The 22,466-nt window shown below is 46.9% G+C and overlaps 1 protein-coding gene across 1 annotated transcript; it reads left to right on the top strand.

Moving 5' to 3' along the window:
- The first annotated feature begins 248 nt into the window (after window positions 1–248).
- On the top strand, window positions 249–15,991 carry LOC135389231 (cuticle protein 16.5-like). Its single transcript, XM_064619297.1, has 4 exons — window positions 249–383; window positions 8,502–8,630; window positions 14,833–15,036; window positions 15,650–15,991. Exons 1-4 carry the CDS (start codon window positions 249–251, stop codon window positions 15,989–15,991), a joined length of 810 nt encoding a protein of 269 aa, XP_064475367.1.
- Window positions 15,992–22,466: the final 6,475 nt, after the last annotated feature.

Here is a 22,466-nt window from a genome sequence, read left to right as displayed (position 1 = left end):
TGGGCAAATACCTGTTGCTGTTGTCATCTGATCAAATCTCTTAAATCTGGTACTCTACATTTATCAGTGCGCTACCTCGGATCGACCACCCCTGCGGGTTTCAAAAGCGGTCTCCTCGAGGACAGCAAGACACCCTCAAGCGACTTTTGATCGAAATGTCCACCTCACGACTCTCGTGACAGACGTCTACCGTGACATGTCAGACGGCACTTCCCGTTTCATTGACAGGGGGATAGCCCGGTAGCCGCATGACGTCACCCGTCGTTGTTGAAGACGTCCTTGGAGGGGCGACCGCTGGGGAGGAGTCGTCCCACTTCCACATCGCCTTGAAGCGCACCGTGGGATCAGCAGGGCCGTTATTCTCCGTAATCGCAGCCCTCCTGGTTATTCCGCTCTTGAAAACTGGTCGTCGTTGTCTGCCTTACTTCTTTTTTTCATTTCCTTTTTTTTCTTTGCGGAAAACGTGCTGCGGTGTCGGTTGACCATGACGGTGGTTTTCTTTCTTAATATTGGTTTTTATTGAGTAAGGCGTCCGTCCGAACAGAGCCGTAGTACAGTAATGTGTACGGTATATTTCCTCCGCTTCGGTGCGCTGCTTTGCGTTGTATTACAGGAAGGTCAAAGTGTATTCTATCAGGAGAGATACAGTTCGCATCAAATGCAAAAAAAAAAAAGGAGACATTTACTTAAGTCAATTATATGCAGTGCGTGATTGCGTAACGTCAGTATACTTTTCTTCCTCTCCTCTTGTGTTGTATCGCTTGAAGACGAGCGGTTTCCTTGCGGAGAGAGCAGGAAGATGCCCCATAAAAAAGAAAAAAAGAAAAAAGTGAAACAATGAAAGACAAGGCGTACAGTGTGGCCAACAAGGAGCTGTGGTTTTGACCACTAGTCTTTGTAGCATTCCCCCAATTGCTGCTCGTCGCTTGTATATCAGACACCAACTACGTTCGGTCACCTTCCTGGACCTTCATATCTATGCATACTGGTCTGAACTACGCGAGACGAATTTCGCACTGTACGGAGAATATATGCGACTGTTCTTGGATAAAGTGTTGAACGTGAGACGAGAAAGGGAGCAGGGTATCCAGAAGGAGACCTCCTGAGCCCCATTAACAGTCATTGTCGAATATCTCGATTTAGCTAACATTAATAATTGTCTCTTAAATCGTCTCTTAAAATGTCTCTATAAATTGTCTGTTATCTGTTACCTCTTCCCTGAACCCTAAACATATCGCCCATTCCAATGGTTTGCTCTGGACCGTGCTTATGCTCTGCGTGTGCATATGCATAATCTATTTTGTCTTTTCTCTTTGACCTTCCGAAACGAAGTGTGACAGCTGTCACGGCCCACTGGAAAGATCACGAACGCCCCCTGTAGTTTTGAAGGAAAATACCTCGTAGTTCAAAAATGACGACAGCAGCGAATCACATCACCACAAGGCTGCACCATGGTCTTCGGGACAAAAATTAATGGGGTGACAAAACGGTGGTTGTGGGATGTTGTGTTATGCCAGTGAATAATTGTGTTGTTTCAAAATAATTCCGTGCCAGCTGGATTTCCGTTTTCCAATAGTCAAGCTTGATTGGTGACGCTGCGACATTTGCGGATCCCTACTTTTTCAGGAGATGGAAGTCACCTTGGAAGTTGGAACAGTCCCTCCTGCAGTTGATTTGAATCATGACTTGCCAATGATAGAGCCATGCAGATATATTCGCTGTATTCGTGCAGCAAGATAGGCCACCGAGTTCACATATTTGTCAAAAGCAAGCAGCCTACGGCATGCGAGCAGAGATCGGAACCGGAACGGAACCCGAACCGAAAACAGGAAAAAAACGTAATTTTCTGTCGAAACCGAACCGAACCAAACTGAACCCGAACATTTTTGTTCGGTTACCGGTTCAGGAATCGGTTCAGAGGTGAAATAATTAAGAGGGCCCTGACAGGGTTCTGCCGAAAGACTTCCAGCGCTTCCAGCACTTCGCTTTTCGATTTCAACAGACGACCACGAGAGTGCGATACAGTAAAACACAGGTAAATAATGAATGTGTTTATTACTGGTCTTGTGTTTTCACCTGCTTTCATGGAAGGTTTTACACCTGAGACGGTTATCACACACCTTTCTCTTACTGCACGGTGAGGGTGAGCTCGTGTTCACGCAGCAGGGTTACTGCCGATGAACCGGTTAAACCAGGACCGAAAAAAGTAACGGTTCCAATCCCTATAAATGTCCCGACCGCTGAACGCTCCTTTTTTTCTTTTTCGGAGAGGGAGGGGGGGATGATGGTGTTCTCCCTGAGGCGAACCCGGATCCAACCGATATACCTGAACCGGTTCATGCTGATACTTTCAGTTCGGTAAACCCATTCGGTAAACCCTAACCGAACCAATACGCCTAAATCCGAACCGGACCGAAAAAAATATCGGTTCCGATTCCAGCATGCGAGAATACATTCGGCCTATATGCTTCTTTGGCCATCATAGGTCATCGTAGGACATCGTTACATATTATCACATTAACCCCCCGCTATGGGTTGTCGGTTTACGGTCATTGCGAAACGTAGCCTGTCGTTTGGCGAATGACGTCATCGCCAAACGGGATTTCTCTCTCTTTCTTTTATTTATTTTATTTTTTTGTGGCTCTTGTACCATGGGAATTGTTTCGACATTGTTTGAGTCGTGTGCGTCATGGTTGTGCATGTCATGTTGCTGAATGCGATGATATACAGAGGCCTCTGCTTAGTATTCTGCGTGCTGCAGTCAACTTCTTAAAACAGAACTCCACCACAAAGCACGCTCCTAGCCTAGCCAACCATCATCCGAATGATATATCGTTCTCTTCCCTAACTGGTTGAAAACGGGAGGCGTACGTCTTCTTGTGACACTTGTGCCGTTATGTTAGTTATCACAAAAACACGGACACTTCACTCGTCCTCAAGGCCGCATACTTGGGAAACTTCAAAAACACGTCCTTAGGGTCGTAATAGACACCCAAGTTAACCTGATCTAAACCGCAACCACCTCAGCGCCCCCTGGAGCAGTCACGATGCTACGGTACAGCATTATTTTTCTGAAGTGCTAAAATTCGCTGGGATGTAAGCAAGACAATTGGTCTGGTTTTTCAGGAAGTTGAAAAAGAAAAGCTTCAATATCACATGACTTAGGTAATCAGGTACCTTTTGTAAGTAGCTGGTATTTCGACCGATATTACAAATAATGTTCGTTATGCGAAAAATTGGCACCAGACGGCCACATTTAACATTGGCATTTAACAAGGCTCGAAACCCCGTCCTGTTCGTCATGCTGTCCATCAGGGCCCCGATCTTGAACTTTCACGTAACGATCGTCATCGTTATATTTAAAGTTCGCGCGCTCTAAAAGCCGCATTGGTTGGCTCGCGCAAGAGCTCGTGGCGAATCACGGGCCGAAGTGATGCATTTAAAGTAGCACAGAAGTCATTTTTAACACCCTGTTTTCTTCCTATAAAACTGTTAAGTAGGCCAGCAAGATGCACCGTGCGAAGTAATTCACACCACAGAGTCATAATTATCCCATAAATTGAATTTAAAATACGCGACTGTGCGCAACGGTGGTGAAGAGCAGTACCAGCCTGTCATCTGCCTGGAACCTCGCGCTCACGCTATAAGGAGAACGCTCGCTGATTGGCGTAGAGAAATGTTGTCTGCTACTCGGCTGTTCGGAGTCCTGAAAAAGCCTTTCTCCTGGCTCGGTAATGAGTTGGCCGCTCCTTCTATTCCCAATTTTCCCGGAGAACTGGCAAAACCGGTTTACGGCGGCAAAGGGACAAGGCGCTGACCCCCACTGACCGGCGAACCGGAACGAGTTCTCCTTAAACGTCATCGGTGACGTGGCATCATACCTCCTCATCCTCGTTATACCTGGAGTGGCGAGTTAAGGGTGAACGCGCGGAGGCATGTTTATGTGAGCTTTTTTCTGGGAAACAAATTGCACACATCAAAACCTTTCGCGCTATTCGGTATAATGACACACACACTTTCATGAGACGTCTTAATCTGATTTTTGTTTCTTTTGGATGGCCCTCTGTACTCCTTTAACGCACGTTGGGATAACAACAAGTTGAGGATCGGGCTCCAGGAGTCACCATGAAAAATATTTTCGCTATTCGGCGAACTGATACAGCGCGATCAAATCAGCGCTGAAAAACAATCAGTGGAAGCAGCCGCGGACTGCAGACATTATTATCGCGTGACGTCGCCTTTCTACTTTATTTATTTCTTCTCAGCTCACGCGCCGCTTATACCTGTGGTGAAAAAGATGAAAGGCGCATGGCGCTATGGTGAAAAAGATGAAAGGACGTGGTCCTCACGTGCAGTTGTTTGAGAGCGGTCCAATGAGACCCTTGTGCCTGTATGACGGGAAAGGAAAAAGCTGAGGGTCTGCGCAGAAGGCTGACCTACTTGCATAGCGTATACCCGCTTGAGCTATACGGCAGCCTACGTCACGAGTCGCCTGCTAGGGTACTATTTGCCTCTCCAACTGCCTGTAGAGGCGCTCGCGTCGTCGTCAAGATGGCGGAGAAAAGAATGATTGCCGATGAATAAATCGCCCTGCTTCGTGCCTTCTTCCACGAGACACGCTTCGAAACTTGTACAAATAACATAACTCGCGCGTGGTTTCCTCCTGTCCTCGTTGTTTCGTTCACGCCGATCCTGTCATAGTATCTTTTTCCTCTTCCCCTTCTCGACATTTAATATTCTTCTCCGCAGTAGTTTTGCACTGCGGAATTGAGGAGTACTGTTGCTGTTTGAGTTATGTAAGCCAGGGAGCTCCATTGCACACCACACAGTAAATCATTGTACACCTTTATTTGCTCAAAAGAGGTATATTCTTATAAAAAAACACAATTTTCTATCCCACAAAGGGTGCCACTTTGCCACAGTGCCCATTTACATCCACAAGACGTACTGTGTACTAGCACTTCTTAGTCATTTGTAGATCCTATGAATATCCCGGGAACGTCTTTTTAGGTATTTGGACGTATGTGAGACATCATGCAAGCAGGTCCAACCTTCGCTTACTTACTTTTAGTTTGTACATATCTGAGATAACAACACCGCTCCGATATATAGTAAAGTATATACGCATTTACATATGTATTATGTACCACGTTAATTCTTACAGGTTTGTCATCATGTGTGTGTGTGTGCTGAAATAAATACCGCGAACATCAACAACAGGGCAAAGATTGAGGAAATGTAGTGTGCCCCACCAGCGTTCAGCCACACACTGGCGCACGGTCCACTAAGGCTGACCATGTTACTGCATGTGCTTTCACCCCAAAAAGGAAGAGCAGGCTCCCTTCTTGTCCCTCCACGGCGTACGCGGATTTCCAGACCAGAGCATTCACAATGGTCTCTGTTGACAAAATGGTCCGTGCATATACTGAAATGCAGGCCACTGAGGCACGTTCGTTACGTATATTTCGCCGTGATACACCTGTAACGGTGAGGGGGTGCTTCTTTGCTATTAACCCGTGTATCTGCAGAGCCATGGTATAACCAACAACGTTCCTCACACTCCTTCCTGCCAAATACCGTGTTTTTAATTCACGCTATTGTCTATAATGTGATTAGCTGCTTAGTGGAGCTATAAAAGTGATCGAATTCCACTGTTGCTTGATGAACTCTACGCATATAGATAAATACTTTCACGGCTAGCAGCACGCGAACGATAGAACTATATAACGATTTTACTTGTTCCCCTACATCCAGTTAACGTTTACATAAGTTTTTGCATGCTCTTAGCACAACAAAAATGTGGCTGTCAGAACAAGATGTCATATCTTCACATTTAGTCGCATATCTTAAGGGGACGTCCTGGCGACGTTCCTGTGATGTTCAATCAGTGCCCAAAATCTCGTGTACTGGATCTTTCATGGGTGTTCCAGGGATCTCCATGCCCTTCCCCCATTCAAATATCCAAAGCGCGATATCGTGCAGGCGTACCTAGGACATCTGTTATTTACTGGATAAAATCGAAATGCGAATGTCGTTCTGGGACATCCCATAGATATCGCATGGTTGACCAGATATTCAGGACGTTTGCGACCTTGTAGGGATGTCCTATGGATATGAGTGGTTTACTGGGGGGTGTAAAGTGGGGTGTTGAAACAGGTGTTTAAGTCGAAATACAGCTTTTTTACACCCAGTTTGAATGGGGAATATGGTGTTAAAAATGGTGTTTTAATGCGTGAGAAAAAAATTATGCTGGTTTCACAGCTCCGCTCAGCAAGTAATCACATTATAGAGGATAACCTGAGTTAAAAACACAGTATTCGACAGGGAAGGATATTAGGAATTTAGCTGGTGTCTTTGACTCGTTGCAAGCGTGGGTGTTAATTGCAAAAACGCATTCCGGTCACCGTTACAAACGTTTCCCGTACCATCACATGTAGCGAATGTGCTCCAACAAAGTGTATTTCATCTGACACCCTAATATGGGCTACTGTGGGTGCCCGAGGACTCTTCAAACCTCGGTACTCACGTTGGTCCCACAGTGTTGCCAAGCTAACGAGGCGTGCCTGCGACGCATTACGTTCCGGTTTAGGTGCAGCGCTGGAACCACGGCTGGAAGCCTGCCATGTTCAGGGTGGTGCTTGCCATAGAAGCAACAACGTCGAACTGCATGTCTTGGCCACTGGTCTCGGCACGCTGCCGCGGAAGCTTGTATTACACTAGCTGTTTGAGAGGGAATATTTGTCAGAAAACAATTCCATCAAAAGGTGTTTTCAATAGAATACTCCCGTTTTAAGGGTGTTTTTGTTCTTAAACGCCCATTATAAGAGTGTTTTATTAGGAATGCACTTAAATAAAGGGTGTTTTTAAAAAAAAACACCCATCATTTGAGTGTAAAGGCAACACCAAAAAGGTATGTGCCATGGGATAAGCCATTTACACCAAAACAGTGTAAAAAGGTTTACTGTGAGGGAAGTTACGGCAGCTTCAAGTCAGCGCGAAACATACCTGTCATCTACTGTTACTAACATTCATTGAGTGCTTCTGCTGGGGTCCGCCAGGTGGCGAGCAGCCAGCTGGAGAAGCCACGTTGTTCCTTTATTCTCCGATACGCTCTTTTCAACAGCAGAGGATTTTTCGAACGGTGTGCTGTGCGGGAACAGAGGCCTCATGCGAGCGCTATGGGTGACCTGTGCCCGTCGTTCTTTCATAGGAGCTCATTTTATTGGTTGCAAAACACGCTGAAATGAAAAACAAATTTGGGGGTCACTTCAGTGCTCCTTTAAGTGAGTAACACTATAATAAACACTCTAAAAACAGAACCTCATCATAAGACACGGTGAAGGCTCGCATGAAGCATCACAAAGAATGATACCATTATTCTTTAGAAAAAAATCTTCCCGGAAACAACACCGCAAGCGATGCTGCCCCGACGACCGTTTTACGGGCCGCGCATTCCAAGACACGGCCCACACGGGGGCGGACCGCGTTATCAAGGGGCCCTTCTCGAAATATGAAGGACCGGCTCCCTTTCGCCTCCCTCCACCGCGAAAGATCGAAAGATCAATACGCGGATTTGAAGGGAGACCAGAGCATACCATTACCATTATTACGCCTGATTTGTGGAACGTCCCTCTTAGTGACAATTAATATAAAGTCGGCCCAGGACGCACTTCCCCCAGTGGTCGTCAGGTCGTCACGTCAGGTCGTCACGTCAGGTCGTCACGTTACCCACCTCTCTTTCACCACCACCAACATAAACGCCTAAACGGGAGGTGACCCGGGTTGAAACCCGTTCGCTGGCTGCGCTGTGTCGATGTCTGCTTCGCATAGTTGTTGCCTCACAATTACCCCAGACGCTTCGCACTGTCAGCAGAGTAGCCTGTGAAGTCGGCCCAGGACGCACGATCCCCCTGGGATAATTGTGACGTTGCCAGCCTGAGCGTGGCCGACTGTATACGGCAAGCAGTTTCATAGCCGACGACACCACCAACATAAAGGTGGTGGTAGTGTTGATGGCGAGAGGGCTTGTCGTTGTCGGCCTCACAGAGGTGGGCAACGTCACGACTGACGCCTTAGGGGAATGTGTGTCCTGGGCCGACTTCTAAGGGAACTGTGCCGACATCTGAAAGCGTCCGAGGAAAACCCCGGAAAAACCCCAGACAGCACAGCCAGCACCGGGATACGAACCCGGGTACCTCCCAGTCTCGACGTGACATGGCAAGAACGCTAACCACTGAGCCACGCAAGGAGGTAGACTTTTGCGAGCGTGCTGTGCGGTGAAGTTAATTTTTAAGAGTGTACCACAAACATAACATAAGTGTCACAAAAAGGCGTACGCCTCCCACATTCAGCGAATCCGTTCTTCAACATGTCGTCATCCCATAACGTGCGTTATATGCATCACTTCGGCCCGCGATTCGCCACGAGCTCTTGCGCCTGTCTACCAAAGCGGCTTCGGAGCGCGCGAAATTTAAATAGAACGAACGATCGCTATGTAAAAGTTCAAGATCGGAGAACGTCACGAAAAAACGACGTCACTCGGGGGTGGTGGATGGATAGGAGCGCAAAATGTGGTGAAGTTTTCAGAGTTTGGACATTCGCAGCAAGCTTCTCTGTTTCATTCTGAAGGCGTAAGTTCATAATTCGTGGCTTTATATCCGCGAAACACCTACGTTTAGATTACCTAGTTAAGCTCACGGAAACGCTAAGAAAGGCGTGTAAGGAAGCGCCGGATAATAATTAGCATTTCCCTCGTATTCTGCTTGCTCTCTGCCATTTCGTTAAAATTCCGTTGGTGCAGCTTCCGCTAGACTTGGGTGGGAAACATTTGGCTAATGCTATATATGAAGTAACGTTTGTAGATAGGGACCTTCGTGCGCCAGCGCAGGTTTCACTTCTCAAAAATGTCATTACAGCTCAACGGTGAAGAACTCTTTCGAAGTAGGGGTCCTCTACAGCTTTGATGGGCCCCTTAGGGAAAGGAGTTTCCGCCGCTAACACACGACAGTTGCGATCTCGCATTAGTGTATCTCTTAGCGCACTCTGGAATTGCTCAATGCCTCGGCGATACGGGCGTAAACTTCACCACTGTGTTTCTGTCCACGAAGGTCAGCTAAACTGTCTTCCCACAACTTTATTACATCCCTTGTATCCCTTTCTTGTCAAAGTACACGCGGCTTTTGGGGCGCCATTATTGCGTGCGAGATTATTGAATTTGTTGTCACTCGAAAAAGATATGATAAGGGCCACTCGAAAAAGATATGATATGTAGGGTTGAACATACGCATTTGTGTTCTAAATAATCGGGACCTGCTAATCATCAGCGGGCGCCGCTATCCAGGCTACGCCTTTTCGCTCGGAAAGGACCTACACGATCCGCTTTTTCGACAAGGCCCGTTATCTAAATGGAGAATCTCCGTTATGGTGTGTCAATAGGGACAAACGCCGGTTCTAGAGGTGTCCTCCTCCGGAAAGCCCTTTAGAGTGACCGTGTGTCAGGGGTATCAAATTGTGTTTAATATGCGAATGGTAGGTGCTAATACTACAAATTTGAACGCAAAGGAGCACGTAGCGCTTGTCTACTTCTGGCATTTGCAATGAAGGTGGCTCCCCCCCCCCCGCCCCCTTCCTTGAAGGGCCATGTTTATGAAGGGCAGTTTGTGCACACCAGACGTTGCGTTTTTCACGACTGTATAGGGTAAGGTGGGGCAAGACGAGACACGGGGCAAGATGCGACATTTTTTGCTCGACGCCGCCTATCTCAGAGACGTGTTGCTCCATGCGCTTGAAACTTTACTCACAGGGGGCTCTGCATGTGCGCTTTATTGCACGTGAGAATTGTCCGGATTGGTGTTTGCTTTGAATAGAAAAAAAAAATCTGTTACTTTTGCCGCGAATGTAAAAACCCGCAAAAAAGGCGCGATTTTCTGTAGTTTATCGGTGCAGTTGCGTTTCGCACGCTTATTCCGTCAACCGCAAGACCACATCCTATATCTTTATTCCTTCACCTAGATATATGCAAAATATGGGCACTCTTGTTTTTGCGGTGTTTAAAAGAACAATTAATGCATCCGATGATATGCAGGGGGAAAACGCGACAACTTAAAGTAATTTAAATTTAATGAAATGTAAATTTAATGTAATTTATAAACTGATATGGCAACTATTAGGTTGGGAGATATACATTTATTAAAAGCTTAAAAGCTGTATGCTTGTTCCTAAGAGATTTCTTTTTTGCATATTGCCTAGGATTTTCCTGTTTCCTAGGGTATTTCAACCAAGGTAGAAGCCCACGCAAAAGCGAGAGACCAGCGACACATCCGACTGGCGGTGGCTTGTTTGCAAATGAGGGTTTGGGCAAAATAGTACCGGGTTCTGTGTGGTTTTATTGCACATCATATGTGCGGTGGGCTCAAGGGGGGAGATTTATTGGCAGAAGAAAAAAACAGAAAAAAAGGGGGAAGGTCAGCCATGCAGCACGCCGGCTTGCTATTCCCTAAAAAAAGAAAAAAAAAAGAAAGGAAGAATATAAACAAGAGAAAAGGAAGTAACAGAAAGGTAAATAAATAAATGAAAACAAGAAACATTGAAAAAGACACTCTGCTCACAGGGAGCCCAGGAGGCCCGTGTCACGCAGAAAGCGGAGCTCCGCTTTAGTGACTCTCCACTGGTTAGCTCGCTGTACAGGGCCAAGGAGTGTTGCGAGGGGGGGGGGGGGGTTGTGTATACGGGCCCACGGGCTTTACTTTGTCTCCTTGGATTGCAAAAACAAATTTGTTTAGTTCATTACCACGGCGTGTCTTGCCCCGAGGGTTGGGGCAAGATGAGACAACCTGCATTTTTGAATTTTTTTTGTCTTTGCATATTTTAGACCGGCGACGTGCGTTCTGCATTCACAGGTCAGAAGCTCTAGACCCCTGAGAATGCGCCTATGGCTAGCTTTTTTGAAAAACACGAGCAATAAAAGTGTCATATTCAATTGCTAATTTCTGTCTCATCTTGCCCCACCTTCCCCTACATTGTCAATGAGGGACTGGGCTGTTTACTATCGTCACCAATCAGGCAGTTCCATTTTCACTTGAAGCACCAGGACGCATGCCATCTAACAAATGCTGTAATGAATTAGACGAATGTCCAGGAGGAGGAGGAGGAGGAGTGTCGTTGGGAGGAACCCGAGAGGTCTGCCTGCCTGATTAGGCGGCATGTTTCTCGGGAAGGGAAAGATGGTGGACAGGAGGAAAGGGTGAAGTGGAAGACCGAGCGGAATCCGCTCGTGGGGAGGATAGCTGCGTCCATGGGCCGACTTCAGGGGAACTGTGCCGGCATACGCCTATTACACATCTGAGGGAAACCCAGGAAAAACCCCAGACGGCACAGCCGGCCCGCGGATTCGAACCGCGGACCTCCCAGTCTCCAAGATGTGCTGAGGTGAGGAGCCACTTGATTGCGAGCTTTCGTTTACGGACCCTCGGCGCCTGCGTTTGTACTTGCCACTCAAAGATAAAAAAGCGCAATCATCAATGGAATACTCCATAATGTGGGAGTAACTTTTTTTTTTCAATTCTGCGTTTGCACTGAGAAGCATCTATGGCTATGAGCTGTCTACAGACGTGGCCAGACCGAGAGAGGACAACAGGAAGGAGGGGGAGACAAGGGGGTTAGTATGCGTCCACGGCCAACTTCAGGGGCAACTATTGCTACATTTGTCTAGAAAGTCTGCGTGAAAACCCACGGGAGACCTGAGATAGCACAGCCGGTGGAAGGATTCCAGCAAACAACCTCTGTGACCTTTGAGCTATACCGCCAACGAGCAAATGCTGTATCGAGGACCCATGCCATCTGCAGCGTTTTACGGACTGGACACCACTGATATGGTGGTGGCGGTCGCACTTTCCTCCCCATATATCAGATCCATGCAATGGGGACTAGATCAGAACTCATGGAACAGGCAGGATTTGGAAGACAATGACTGTATCTTGGTGTGAGCCAAAGCAGACCGTGTCCAGGTGTGCAGGCCCAGTTGTCCAAGCAGACAGGTGTCCAGCTCTGGTTGGTTTGAGGTGGCGTTCTAGTGTCAGCTGGTCTGTCTTTGTTGCTTGGGGATAGGAAATCATGGGGATTCATATGGACCTCTGCCTCTAAGTGTCTGAAGATTGCCCAGGGGAACACCGCGGCAGAGCAGCTGGGGCCCGGATTAGAATCTGCGTAGCCCGTATGGTTAACGTTTGAAGGTTTGAGGTCATATGACAAACGTGTGTCTCTCGCTCGCTAGTGACTCCTGCTTGTGTACGTATACAGGGTGACATTTTTAGGTGCCACAGATTTTTTAATGAAAAATCTATGAGAGCCACAGGTATGCCGTTTGGGCGTCTAACATACCTTGCCTGACGGACATCTTTCCTAGCTGGTCGCACCAGTGTTCGATGATTAATTGACTAAAATCCGATAATGAACTGATTAATTAACGAGTTTCACGAAGAACTGAGATGACAGGATCAAAGACCGTCGTAGTCGAAAGCTATTCCAGCTGTCAGCGATTTCGAATTGTTTCTGTGCTCCAAGACACGAGCAGTTTTTGTTTGCTATGCAAATGAGCCGAAACCGAAAAAGCGCGCCTCAAGAGTTGCCTCGGCACCTACTCCAATCACCTCCATAGCTCCGAATCACGTGGCCCTGTGACGTGAAATGAGCGCTCTGCTCCCTGCGTTCCCAGTCGCCGCGGTTTCGGTTTCGGCTCATTTTCATATCAAAATGCGGGGATGGATATTTTAACGTAAGTGCGTGTTTCAGGATGTGTTAGACGTGGAATGGTTTTCAACGAGGGCAGTGTATGATTCTGGTATCCCGCTTTTGCCCGAAATCCCCTAAGTAAAGAGTTCAGGAATGAATTTTACGTAACAAGTCATCTTGTCGTATAACTCACTTTGGCACCTAAAAAGGACACCCTGTATGTTATGTACTGACAAGAATATTTTTCTCTCCCTCAACACAGGACAATTCTTACTCAAGCTGCCCAACTGGAAGTCATAGCTGCCGGAGTGTGAGGCGTGCGGGTATCAAGCTGTAACCAAATATGATGTTTCCTCATACGCGCAGCGTGCAGTTGAGGCCCAGAGGCTCCTGCAAAAACAATACTACGCCGCACTTCTACTTGCCGCCTTGACACCCTCATACACCCACTAGATACTTTCGTGTGTGATGGCTGTACCCTACGAACAGCGTAACTTCTGATAGTGGGTGAACCGCATAATACAACTCAAAGTTACGCGTGACCCCTTCCATAGTGTGGAGCCTGTCTCAAAGTGAGACCACACTCAAGAGACGCACCACTGCTCACGTACTTCCCCCGATAAAAAAAAGAGAGAAAGCATTTCCATCAATCGTCAAGAGCAATTTTATTCCACGTGCTTCCAACGAAACGTTATAAACCATCTCAATACGCATCAGAAACATATCGTACGCACGCACTGCATGAAGTGAAAGTTGTCCCACAACTTTGCGCGTGTCTGCCGCGAGATTCTAGGTCGCGCGGAACCTTCCGTAAGGCCCCCTTCCCCGCTTATTAGCCGGTTGCTTCCAGCACTTAGGTCAGCCCACTCACTAGCGCGTCGAAAAAATTAACAAGAAAATGCAACCGGCATCGAGAGCTGTTTTCATTGCTGCACCCTCTCTGTGGAAGCCCTCCGCAAGGCGGGCACATTTGCGTAATTTCACCCTTGCTTAATTTTTTTCTTCGCTACCTGCATGGTGTCCCTCCTCCGCAATGAGGACCACCCTCCGTTTGGGTATAAAAGCTCTGACGCTCTGCAAACGCATCGCACACTTCCAGACCGATCGTGAGATTCGTTCGTAAGTTCCTTCCAGGACCTTCCAGCTTACCTCAATCCAACATGATTGCCGTAAGTAGCAACTGATTCACTCTCAGGCTGCAACGATAGTCCTGTCCCTTACCTGGTCACCTTTTCCGGGAAAAATAGGGAAACCGGAAACAAACCGGAAGTGCTCCTTTTCTGCCTCTTTTTATCCCCTTTTGTGTTATTTTTACTTTTGTTTGCACTGGGCAAGAAAAAAAAACATCGATTTTCTAATGCCTGTGTTAGAATTTTTACTGTCTGAACAGCTACCGTTCTCTAACCGCTATCGAAACCGTCTAGGATAATTTGACCACGACTATCGCTACAGTCAGACACGCATGTATCTTCTGCACCGTACTCCGAATACTATCCTTAAATTGCATTGTTGGTATTTAGTATCTTACTCAGTGCTTTTCCAGAAGCTATTTCTGCTGCGTTTAGAATTTGTTCTGCAGTATTTTATACTCACTACTGCAATTTTTGTTTGTATGTTTGTTTTCATTATCATGTTCAGGTCTACAGCTTCTTCCTGCCTTTTTCATTCTGTTTAGCCATTCCTATGGAATACGTATGAAATACGTTTTCTACTATTGAGCTCTGAAATATAACTACCCAAATTAAAACTTTAAGTCAGTTAATGTGTGTAAGACCAGTGTAAGTTCTGTTCACCATTTCGCGCTTGGGAGGGAGACCGGCGTCATCTGTGTAGCAGTGTAGCTCGCAGTAGGCTGACATCGGACTGCAGAATGGAATACAAGAACGGGTTTACAAAATACGTGGCATAATATATCTAAGTAGAAAGAAAAATAATATGTGAGCTCTAGTCAATGGTGTGCATTACAAACCTTTCATGATGCTGATGATGGGAATGAGGAAACAACGGGGAAGTACCTCGCGGTAGGGTCGGACTGGCTGCCCTAGCCAAGTGCCCCCTTCAAGTGCGATACTATCTCACTTACCAACACAGGTCTTCTTGCAGATCACCTCCCTCGTTCTCCTGGCTGTTGCCTACACTGCTCAGGCCGGCGTGGTCGCCGCCCCAGCTTACGCTGCTGCTCCAGTGGCTGCCGTAGCTGCCCCTGCCGCCGTTTCCACCACCTACACCACAAAGACAGTGCATGCCGCCCCTGCTAAGGTTGTTGCCGCTGCTCCAGCCGTTGCTTACGCTGCTCCCGCCGCCAAGGTATGTTACTTTACTACTGATGCCCGCTAGGCGGGAGAAGGGTCTAGTACAACGGGAGCGTGGAAGCTACAATTTTGGTCAGGGGGTGCGAGAACTTGAGGCATCAGGTACCACGCAGTCGTCCACTATGGATGTGACGAACGCATGTCGCATTACAGTTTCTGATATTGTTGCAAAACTATAACACTATAAACATACTATAACTATAAACATAACTATACATAACTATACATACATAACTATAAACATACATTAACGAAGTGATTGATAAGAATATACAGTCTTAGAAATAAACTTTACCGCATAGCACGCTCCTAACCAACCATCATCTCGAACGATATAGTTATCTTCCCTGATTTGTTGAAAACGGGAGGTGTACACCTTTTGTGTGACAATTATGAACAGCATAAGTGTCACAAAAAGGCGTACGCCTCCCGTTTTCAATAAATTCAGGGCAGGTAACGATATCATCCTAGATGGCTAAGTTACAGATAGTGCTCCCTGTAGCACAACTAGCCTCAGCTGCAGCTGGCCTGCCCCTTCCATCCATAGTACCACAAAATGTCGCATAGGATATCATCAACAAACAATAAATAATTAATTTCTGTCACAGGTTGTTGCCGCTGCCCCTGCCGTGGCCTACGGTGCTGCTCCAGCTGTCGCTTACGGCGCTGCCCCAGCTATCGCGTACGGCGCTGCTCCAGCTGTCGCTTATGGCGCTGCACCAGCAGTTGCCTACGGTGCTGCCCCAGCCGTAGCATACGGCGCCCACTACGCTGCTGCCCCAGCTGTTGCCTACGGTGCTCATTATGCCGCTGCTCCAGCTGTTTACGGTGCCCACTACGCTGCTGCCCCAGTCGCTAAGGTCGTCGGTGCTGCTCCAGCTGTCGGCTATGGTCACGCATACGCTGCTCCAGCCTACGGCAAGGTTCTCGGCTGTAAGTATCAACAATAGTTACAACTTATCAATAATAGTCATCCACAAGAGCCTCTATAGGCCCTGGGTGTCACTGAATGTTCGTTTCCGGTAGAGCAGTCTCCGAACCGGCGGTCTGCGGTCATAAAAAGATTAATTAAGGTGCAGGTTCGTCCAACCGGAGAGGAGGGGGGACAGCCCGAAGAGCACTCCGACTTGTGGGTAAAAGTGCGGGCGCGCCACACTCTGTAGAAGGAGACGTCCCGTTTAGTAGAAAGGAGCGCGCTCCACATGCTGCTGAGCCGCTACTTCACGCGCCCAAACACTGCGAGCACCAGCACAGAGTGCCCGCAGGGAAAACACGACTTAGATTGGAGTAGCTTCTGATATGCAATTATTCCAAAGCTGTGCCTTTAGCCTTTAGCGGCGGAGACCTGATTGCAGAAGGGTGGTATCCTCTATCATCACGTCCTACAAGCTTAGACGCTCGCACAGGACATCGCCTCCACACTGAACGTTAGCTTCCGGAACATATACTTCTCCGTCGGGATACTCTGAGAAACGCAGAAAAGTCCAATCATCCCATGCGTCGAGGTGACTGTGTATCAGTGCACATCTGTATCAGTAATGATAAACCCCTTACCAGCATAAGATAGACTGGATTATTAAGGCACACTATCCACTATCATCAAGAGGATCGGATCCTATCTGGAATGTGATCTTAGCGTTCAGTGGATCAAGTCAACACCTCCTAGCATCAGGCCTGCACCCCACGTGACACAGCGTCACACACGAAGACTTGCTGTGGATGCTGCTATGACGACAATGAAAGAGCGAACAAGAGAAAAGCTAGAAGCAGCTCGCAAAGCTCACGCAGGCCTCCGTGAGTTGGGCAGTGCGCAGGCCTTCTATTATCTAAGAGGTGTTGATCAAGTCCTTATGGCACCATCCACACTTGATCCTTTGAAAGAAGTGGATAATACGTGAGTGGTATCATACAGATGCTGACAGCTATAAACATTCGCGAGGAACGCAAATGAGAGATATCAAGTGTTGGCGGACACTGACAATTGTGACTTTTATGCCTTTGTGAACTGACATTTTCTGACCATGAGGACTTTAGCCTATGTCATATCAAGGACAATGTTGTAGTAACGCCATTATCCATATCTCCTCGCATCACCTCATCGTTTCATATATCATACTAACCAGTGCTCCCCGGGGTAGTAAGCCTCAAACGAAGTGGCAAACCTTCTTGCTCATTATCGAAATATGTATTTGTTGTTGTTATTAGACAGTGATACGCATGTTTTATCGTGATTTCAGAGAAAACTTCGTACGGACGAAGAGCGGGAGAGAAGGTTGTGAAATCAGCTTCGTCATCATGTCATCCAACCCAAGGAAATGTGCTGCGCACAACACGAAGCCTGAAGAAAGTGCTCACTGTGATAACGAGTCACGTCGTTGCTCAACATGAGCATGCGGCCAAATAAAATGTAAAAACCAAAAAGACGTGTCGTAATACAAGAGAGAGGGAGAGAGAGAAAAAAATCGCTCACTCCACGCCCGAGCTGAAACGCGACGCTTGTTGGTACCGCTCTATGACAAGTACGAAAAAAAGAAAAAAGAAAAATCCCTCAGAAAGCCTAAAATTGATGGGATATTCTGACGGCACTCACTCCATCGCTCTAAAATTACTTTGCTCTGAAATTCTTTCGGGAGTTTAATTTCTCGTCCTATTATTTTCCTATTCGTTTCTGAAATTCAATTCAGTTTCAATATCATTTAGTGAACGTACTTAGTACTGATGTACTAGTAGTAGTTACAGGGTAGTTGCGCACGATATCAGAGCTACGTCCTCCCCGTGTGAAATGCTGGCACCGTAAACTACCAGAGCCGGGAGGAAAGGAGGAAAAGCACCGAACGCCAACGCAATGTTACCTCACATTGTCGTCAGTTCAGCTCTCCGCCGAGCGATGGCGACGCTATCTCTGTGTGCTTCGGCGAGTTTTCACACTGTTGAAAAAGAACTTCACGGCATCGCACGTTCTGCGCACGGCGTCGGCGCTTCTGATTCGAAGGGATAGGGGGCGTATGCCTTTTGGTGTCAATTGGGATATATCATAATTGACATAAAAAGGCATACGCCTCCCTCTGTCTTCGAGTCAAAAGCGACAATTCTATCCTTTATGGCAATGCTTGGCGCAAAGCCTGCTATGCGTCGAAATTCTGTTTGTATAGAGTACTCACTATTAGAAATGAACTTCACCGCATAGCACGCTCCTAGCCAACTATCATATCGAATGATATCGTGATCTACCCTGATTTGTCGGAAATGGGAGGTGTACGCCTTTTTTGTGACAGTTATGAACCGCATCAGTGTCACAAAAAGGCGTACGCCTCGAGTTTTCAACAAATCAGTGCAGATGACGTTATCATTCAAGATATGGTTGGCTAGGAGCGTGCTATGCGGTGAAGTTCATTTTTAAGAGTGTACTGAGGCGATAGATACACTTATGAGTCGACAGCGGATTTTTAGGTACTAACGGGTAGCGCTCTTCGTCGCCCCTTCGTCGTCAAAATATAATTCTTGTTGTTGCCTTCGTCGCATAAATCATGGCCAGACTTGCACAAAATACTGCGCAAAAGTATTTAAAATAAGATACTAAATACTCTACGGAAAAAGTATTTAAAATAGAGTACAAAATACTCTACGGAAAAAGTATTTAAAATAGAGTACAAAATACTCAAAACTGAAAGTAATTTGAGTAGAGTACTAAATACTCTAAGAAGTATTTAAGATACCCTTTAAAGTACTTTAGTATTAGCAGTAAGTGAAACGCGTATTCTGAACGTGGCCTTACAAATGAAAGGAATAAACTTCATCAGCCATGCATATCTTTCATTTGCAATGTCTTGGTGTCAAGTAATGTTTGGTGAACTTTGGTGAACCCAAGTAAACTTTGTTGATATGTTCTGACCCAAAACTTCCTAATCCCTCCTGCATGTCGGTTCGGGTCTTTCAACCTCTGGCACGTGTTTATTTACGTGTTTACCTCTGGCACGTGTTGGACCAGCCTATTGTACAAGTGGATAAATGACAGAATTCTCGAATTCCCGAAAAAAAAGAAAATAAAGAAAAACGGGGGTTAAATTCCAGTGAGCTGAAAATCTCGGCACGGCGGAAAGCGTGCGTGCTGGATATGGCTTGACGAGGAAGGAAAGTATTTTGAGTACTGAGTAGCAAATACCGAAAAAAGTACTTTAAATACATTAAAAATACTTGTCGCAAAAAAGTATTGAGTAGAGTACCAAAATACCGGAAAAAGTATTTAAAATACTGTATTTTGAGTACGTACTCAAGATACGTACAAGTCTGATCATGGCCAACCAACCTTCAGAATCGTATCCTTTTATCTTTCGAATGGAAGGAAAGTTGATGCCTAAAAATCCGCTGCCTATACTTATCAGGCCTGATTCGAGGAGAGCGCAGGGCGAACACGTTTTTGTGACAGTTGTCAGAACTGCATAAGCGTAACAGAAAGACGTGGGACTCTCGTTTCCGACAAATCGTGGGTGAGAACGGTGTCAATTGGGATGACGGTTGACCAGGAGAGTGCTGTGCGGTGAAGTCCTGCTTCTTTTTTGCTTTCTTCTTTTTTTTGAAGAGTGGTAGACCAGTTATCTTACGTTTAAACAATCGAGAAAAGAAGCCTGGCTAAATACGCACAGATATGAAGTTCGCAAATGTTTTTACATGTTCCTTCTTTTTTCCTTTTTTTCATTGTTATCTCAATGTTTTTTTTTTCTTGTCTTTTCTACACCTATATTCTGACGAATAGTGCCCGTGACGGGCGCCATTCTTTCAATTCACAATTCTTCTTCGTTACTGCCTAATCGACTTGCGGAAATTTTAGTATGCGAAGTCGCGTCGAACACTATGGGTAGACGATATGATTCTAAGCATGAATCCGCGCGCATATTCGCTCGACGTCTTCATCTGTGAGTCGAACGTTTCATTATCCGCGCGGCTAAAATTCGAATGCAAACACGCGCTTATGTATTGAGTTGTACTGAACTCTATTTTATCTATGACATATGTGGGAAATGGGAGAAAAAGCTGTAAAAAGAGCTTATGAAAGGCGTGAGCACTCACGTTGCTATCCGCAAATAAGCACTAGCGTCTCTGCAGACGTTCCTTAGATGCACAGTTCGGAGTACTTCGAAAATGTACTTGTATAAATATCCAAAGTAGTCGAAAATGGCGCGCTAAAGTGTGCCACCCCTTGTGTTACAGTTGCCTGCTATTATTGGGCAACACTGAATGACATTATGTTGCTCAACAGTTCCTGTGCTCCGAAGTAAAAGCGTTTGTCACGTAACATTTTTATCGCGTAGATTTTCCTCCTACGCGTACAGAGGTAGCGGATATGCGGATACACAGTAACCCTCGTTATAACGAGATCACGTTTTTTTATATTATCTCTGTATTCTAAGTTTGACGCTGTCCTGAACGAAATACATCACTTTTGGAAGCGATTATTTAAAGTGTCCTCCCAGCCGACTGCGCTTATAGCACGAAGGGCGAGTCGGCGAAAGCCCGTACGCCAAACCCAGCGTTTTTTTTAACTTAACTCTTAAGTCTGTCACCCTCCTTTTTCGTATAAATTAAAAGGCTACCAAGATGTCCCGCGATTTTTAGGGCTCCCGAGACGTTTTCGAGGCAACTGTCACTGTTTTTCTGGCACCGTTCCGCTTTTAACGAATTGTTGCTCATATCGAATTTTATTTCGGTCCCGTTGGCTTTGTTATAACGAAAGATTACTGTACATATCCGCGCGAATGAGGTTGCGAATGCATCTATTTTAAGCAGCGCAAGCGCGGATGAGGTTGCGGATCGTAGAATCGCGGTCTCTTGATCCCGATACGATTATTGTCAATCTCATTCACGTTCATCTCTAACTATGGGATTCTGGGTACTTAAGTCTACCTTCGGGATATGATTTCGCGCATGTCTTCTTCTTCAAGAGCAGATGAGCCAGTGCAACAATGCATTCCTTGCTCTTGCCCCTGGCAATGAAACTCCTCAATCACCACCCTCCATTAAAGTTGTTGTTGTTTTGCTATTAAAATATGCGGCATCATGGGTTCTAGTAGAAAATATAGAACTTTCATGCTTTCAGCTTGCACGCACACAGTCACTGATGAATTACAAACATGGAAGCTGGAAGAGACGGATTGCCGCCGACACGTTCGTGATGATGAAAATAATGGCGAATTCGGATGGTCATTTTATGGCAACACCGCCTAGCGCTCGGAAATTGCTAGGTCGGCGCCCGAGCTGGATCACGTGATCGTTACCAACCGAACATGAGTGCCAGCAATCTAGCGGTTTTAGTCGGTTGGATCACGCCATAGGGGTATCTCGGTCGCCCCTCTTCGGGTGCCGTCGTCTGCTAAACCTCGCGAACTTCGACGTGCGGGCCAATGAGGGCGCTCACCACCTCTGCAGTGCGGATGTGACGACACCGGATATTGTTGGGCAACTCGCAGCTTGGTCGTTTCGAGACCGGGCGAAAAAAGTGCTAGCTGGCAAGTTCCGGGCGCTCGGAAAGCGCCATGGACACACGAGATTGCTACGTTTTGATCCAACCAACGCATTTGCCGGGAATCTGGCAAAAAAAATCTGCCAAGGAATGACCACCCGAATTCGCCATAATATGAAGCAGGCAGGCAGGCAGGCAGGCAGGGAGGCAAACAAAAGGAAAAAAAAAAAAGCCTTTGCTCGGGATGTATAAGTTGTGTGAGAAAGACTGCCCCTCCCCTTTTGTGGGTAGTCGTCTCTCCAGACTGGTTATACGTGTTTTACTTGGACTAGCAAAAAGCTGTGTAGCAGCAGCGTCATAATCATCACCAGCACCGCCATCGGTTACGCGCAGCACTGCGCGTGACCCGAGCTTTCGTTTTCGGTTCATCGCCATTAACCGTCATTAAACCCATCAACCTCAGTAGAGCCTGGTCGCCTCATTTCTCGCTCTACAACTGGTGACCCGAACGTGATCCAACGTTCCACCATCATGAACGGTGACCAGCACTCCACCAGCTCTTCGCCTCCCAGCCGGCCACCGCCACTTCCACCGCTTGAGGTTTCTGTGGCACCGCTCCGCCTGCCGCCTTTCTCCATCTCCGACCCTCAGCTGTGGTTCGCGCAGGCGGAGGTTCTCTTCGACGGACGCCGCGTCACTTCTCAAGCCTCAAGGTTTGGCTATGCCATCGCAAACCTTCCTCCCGAAGCTGCGGCGGAAGTCCGTGACCTAATAATCCACCCTCACCCCGAGTTGCCCTACGGCACCTTACGGGACGAGTTAATTCGCCGTACATCTGCTTCGGAGGAGCGGCGATTGCAGCAGCTTCTGAACAGGGAAGAGCTCGGCGATCGACGGCCCACCCAGCTCCTACGCCGCATGCGCGCCCTCGCCGGCAACCCTACCACGGACGACTCACTACTACGCGA

This window comes from Ornithodoros turicata, chromosome 3 (assembly GCF_037126465.1).
Source record: "Ornithodoros turicata isolate Travis chromosome 3, ASM3712646v1, whole genome shotgun sequence".
Lineage (NCBI taxonomy): Eukaryota > Metazoa > Arthropoda > Arachnida > Ixodida > Argasidae > Ornithodoros > Ornithodoros turicata.
The sequence above is the reverse complement of the archived record's forward strand: the minus strand, read 5'-3'. Positions and strand labels throughout refer to the sequence as shown.

Bases quoted from the DNA above. Each gene is read 5' to 3' on its own strand.
- LOC135389231 (XM_064619297.1), top strand. From the start codon at position 249: ATGACGTCACCCGTCGTTGTTGAAGACGTCCTTGGAGGGGCGACCGCT. The intron at 384-8,501 runs GTTATTCCGCTC...GCTATGTAAAAG, and splicing joins CCGTAATCGCAGCCCTCCTG to TTCAAGATCGGAGAACGTCA. The intron at 8,631-14,832 runs GTAAGTTCATAA...GTCTTCTTGCAG, and splicing joins CTCTGTTTCATTCTGAAGGC to ATCACCTCCCTCGTTCTCCT.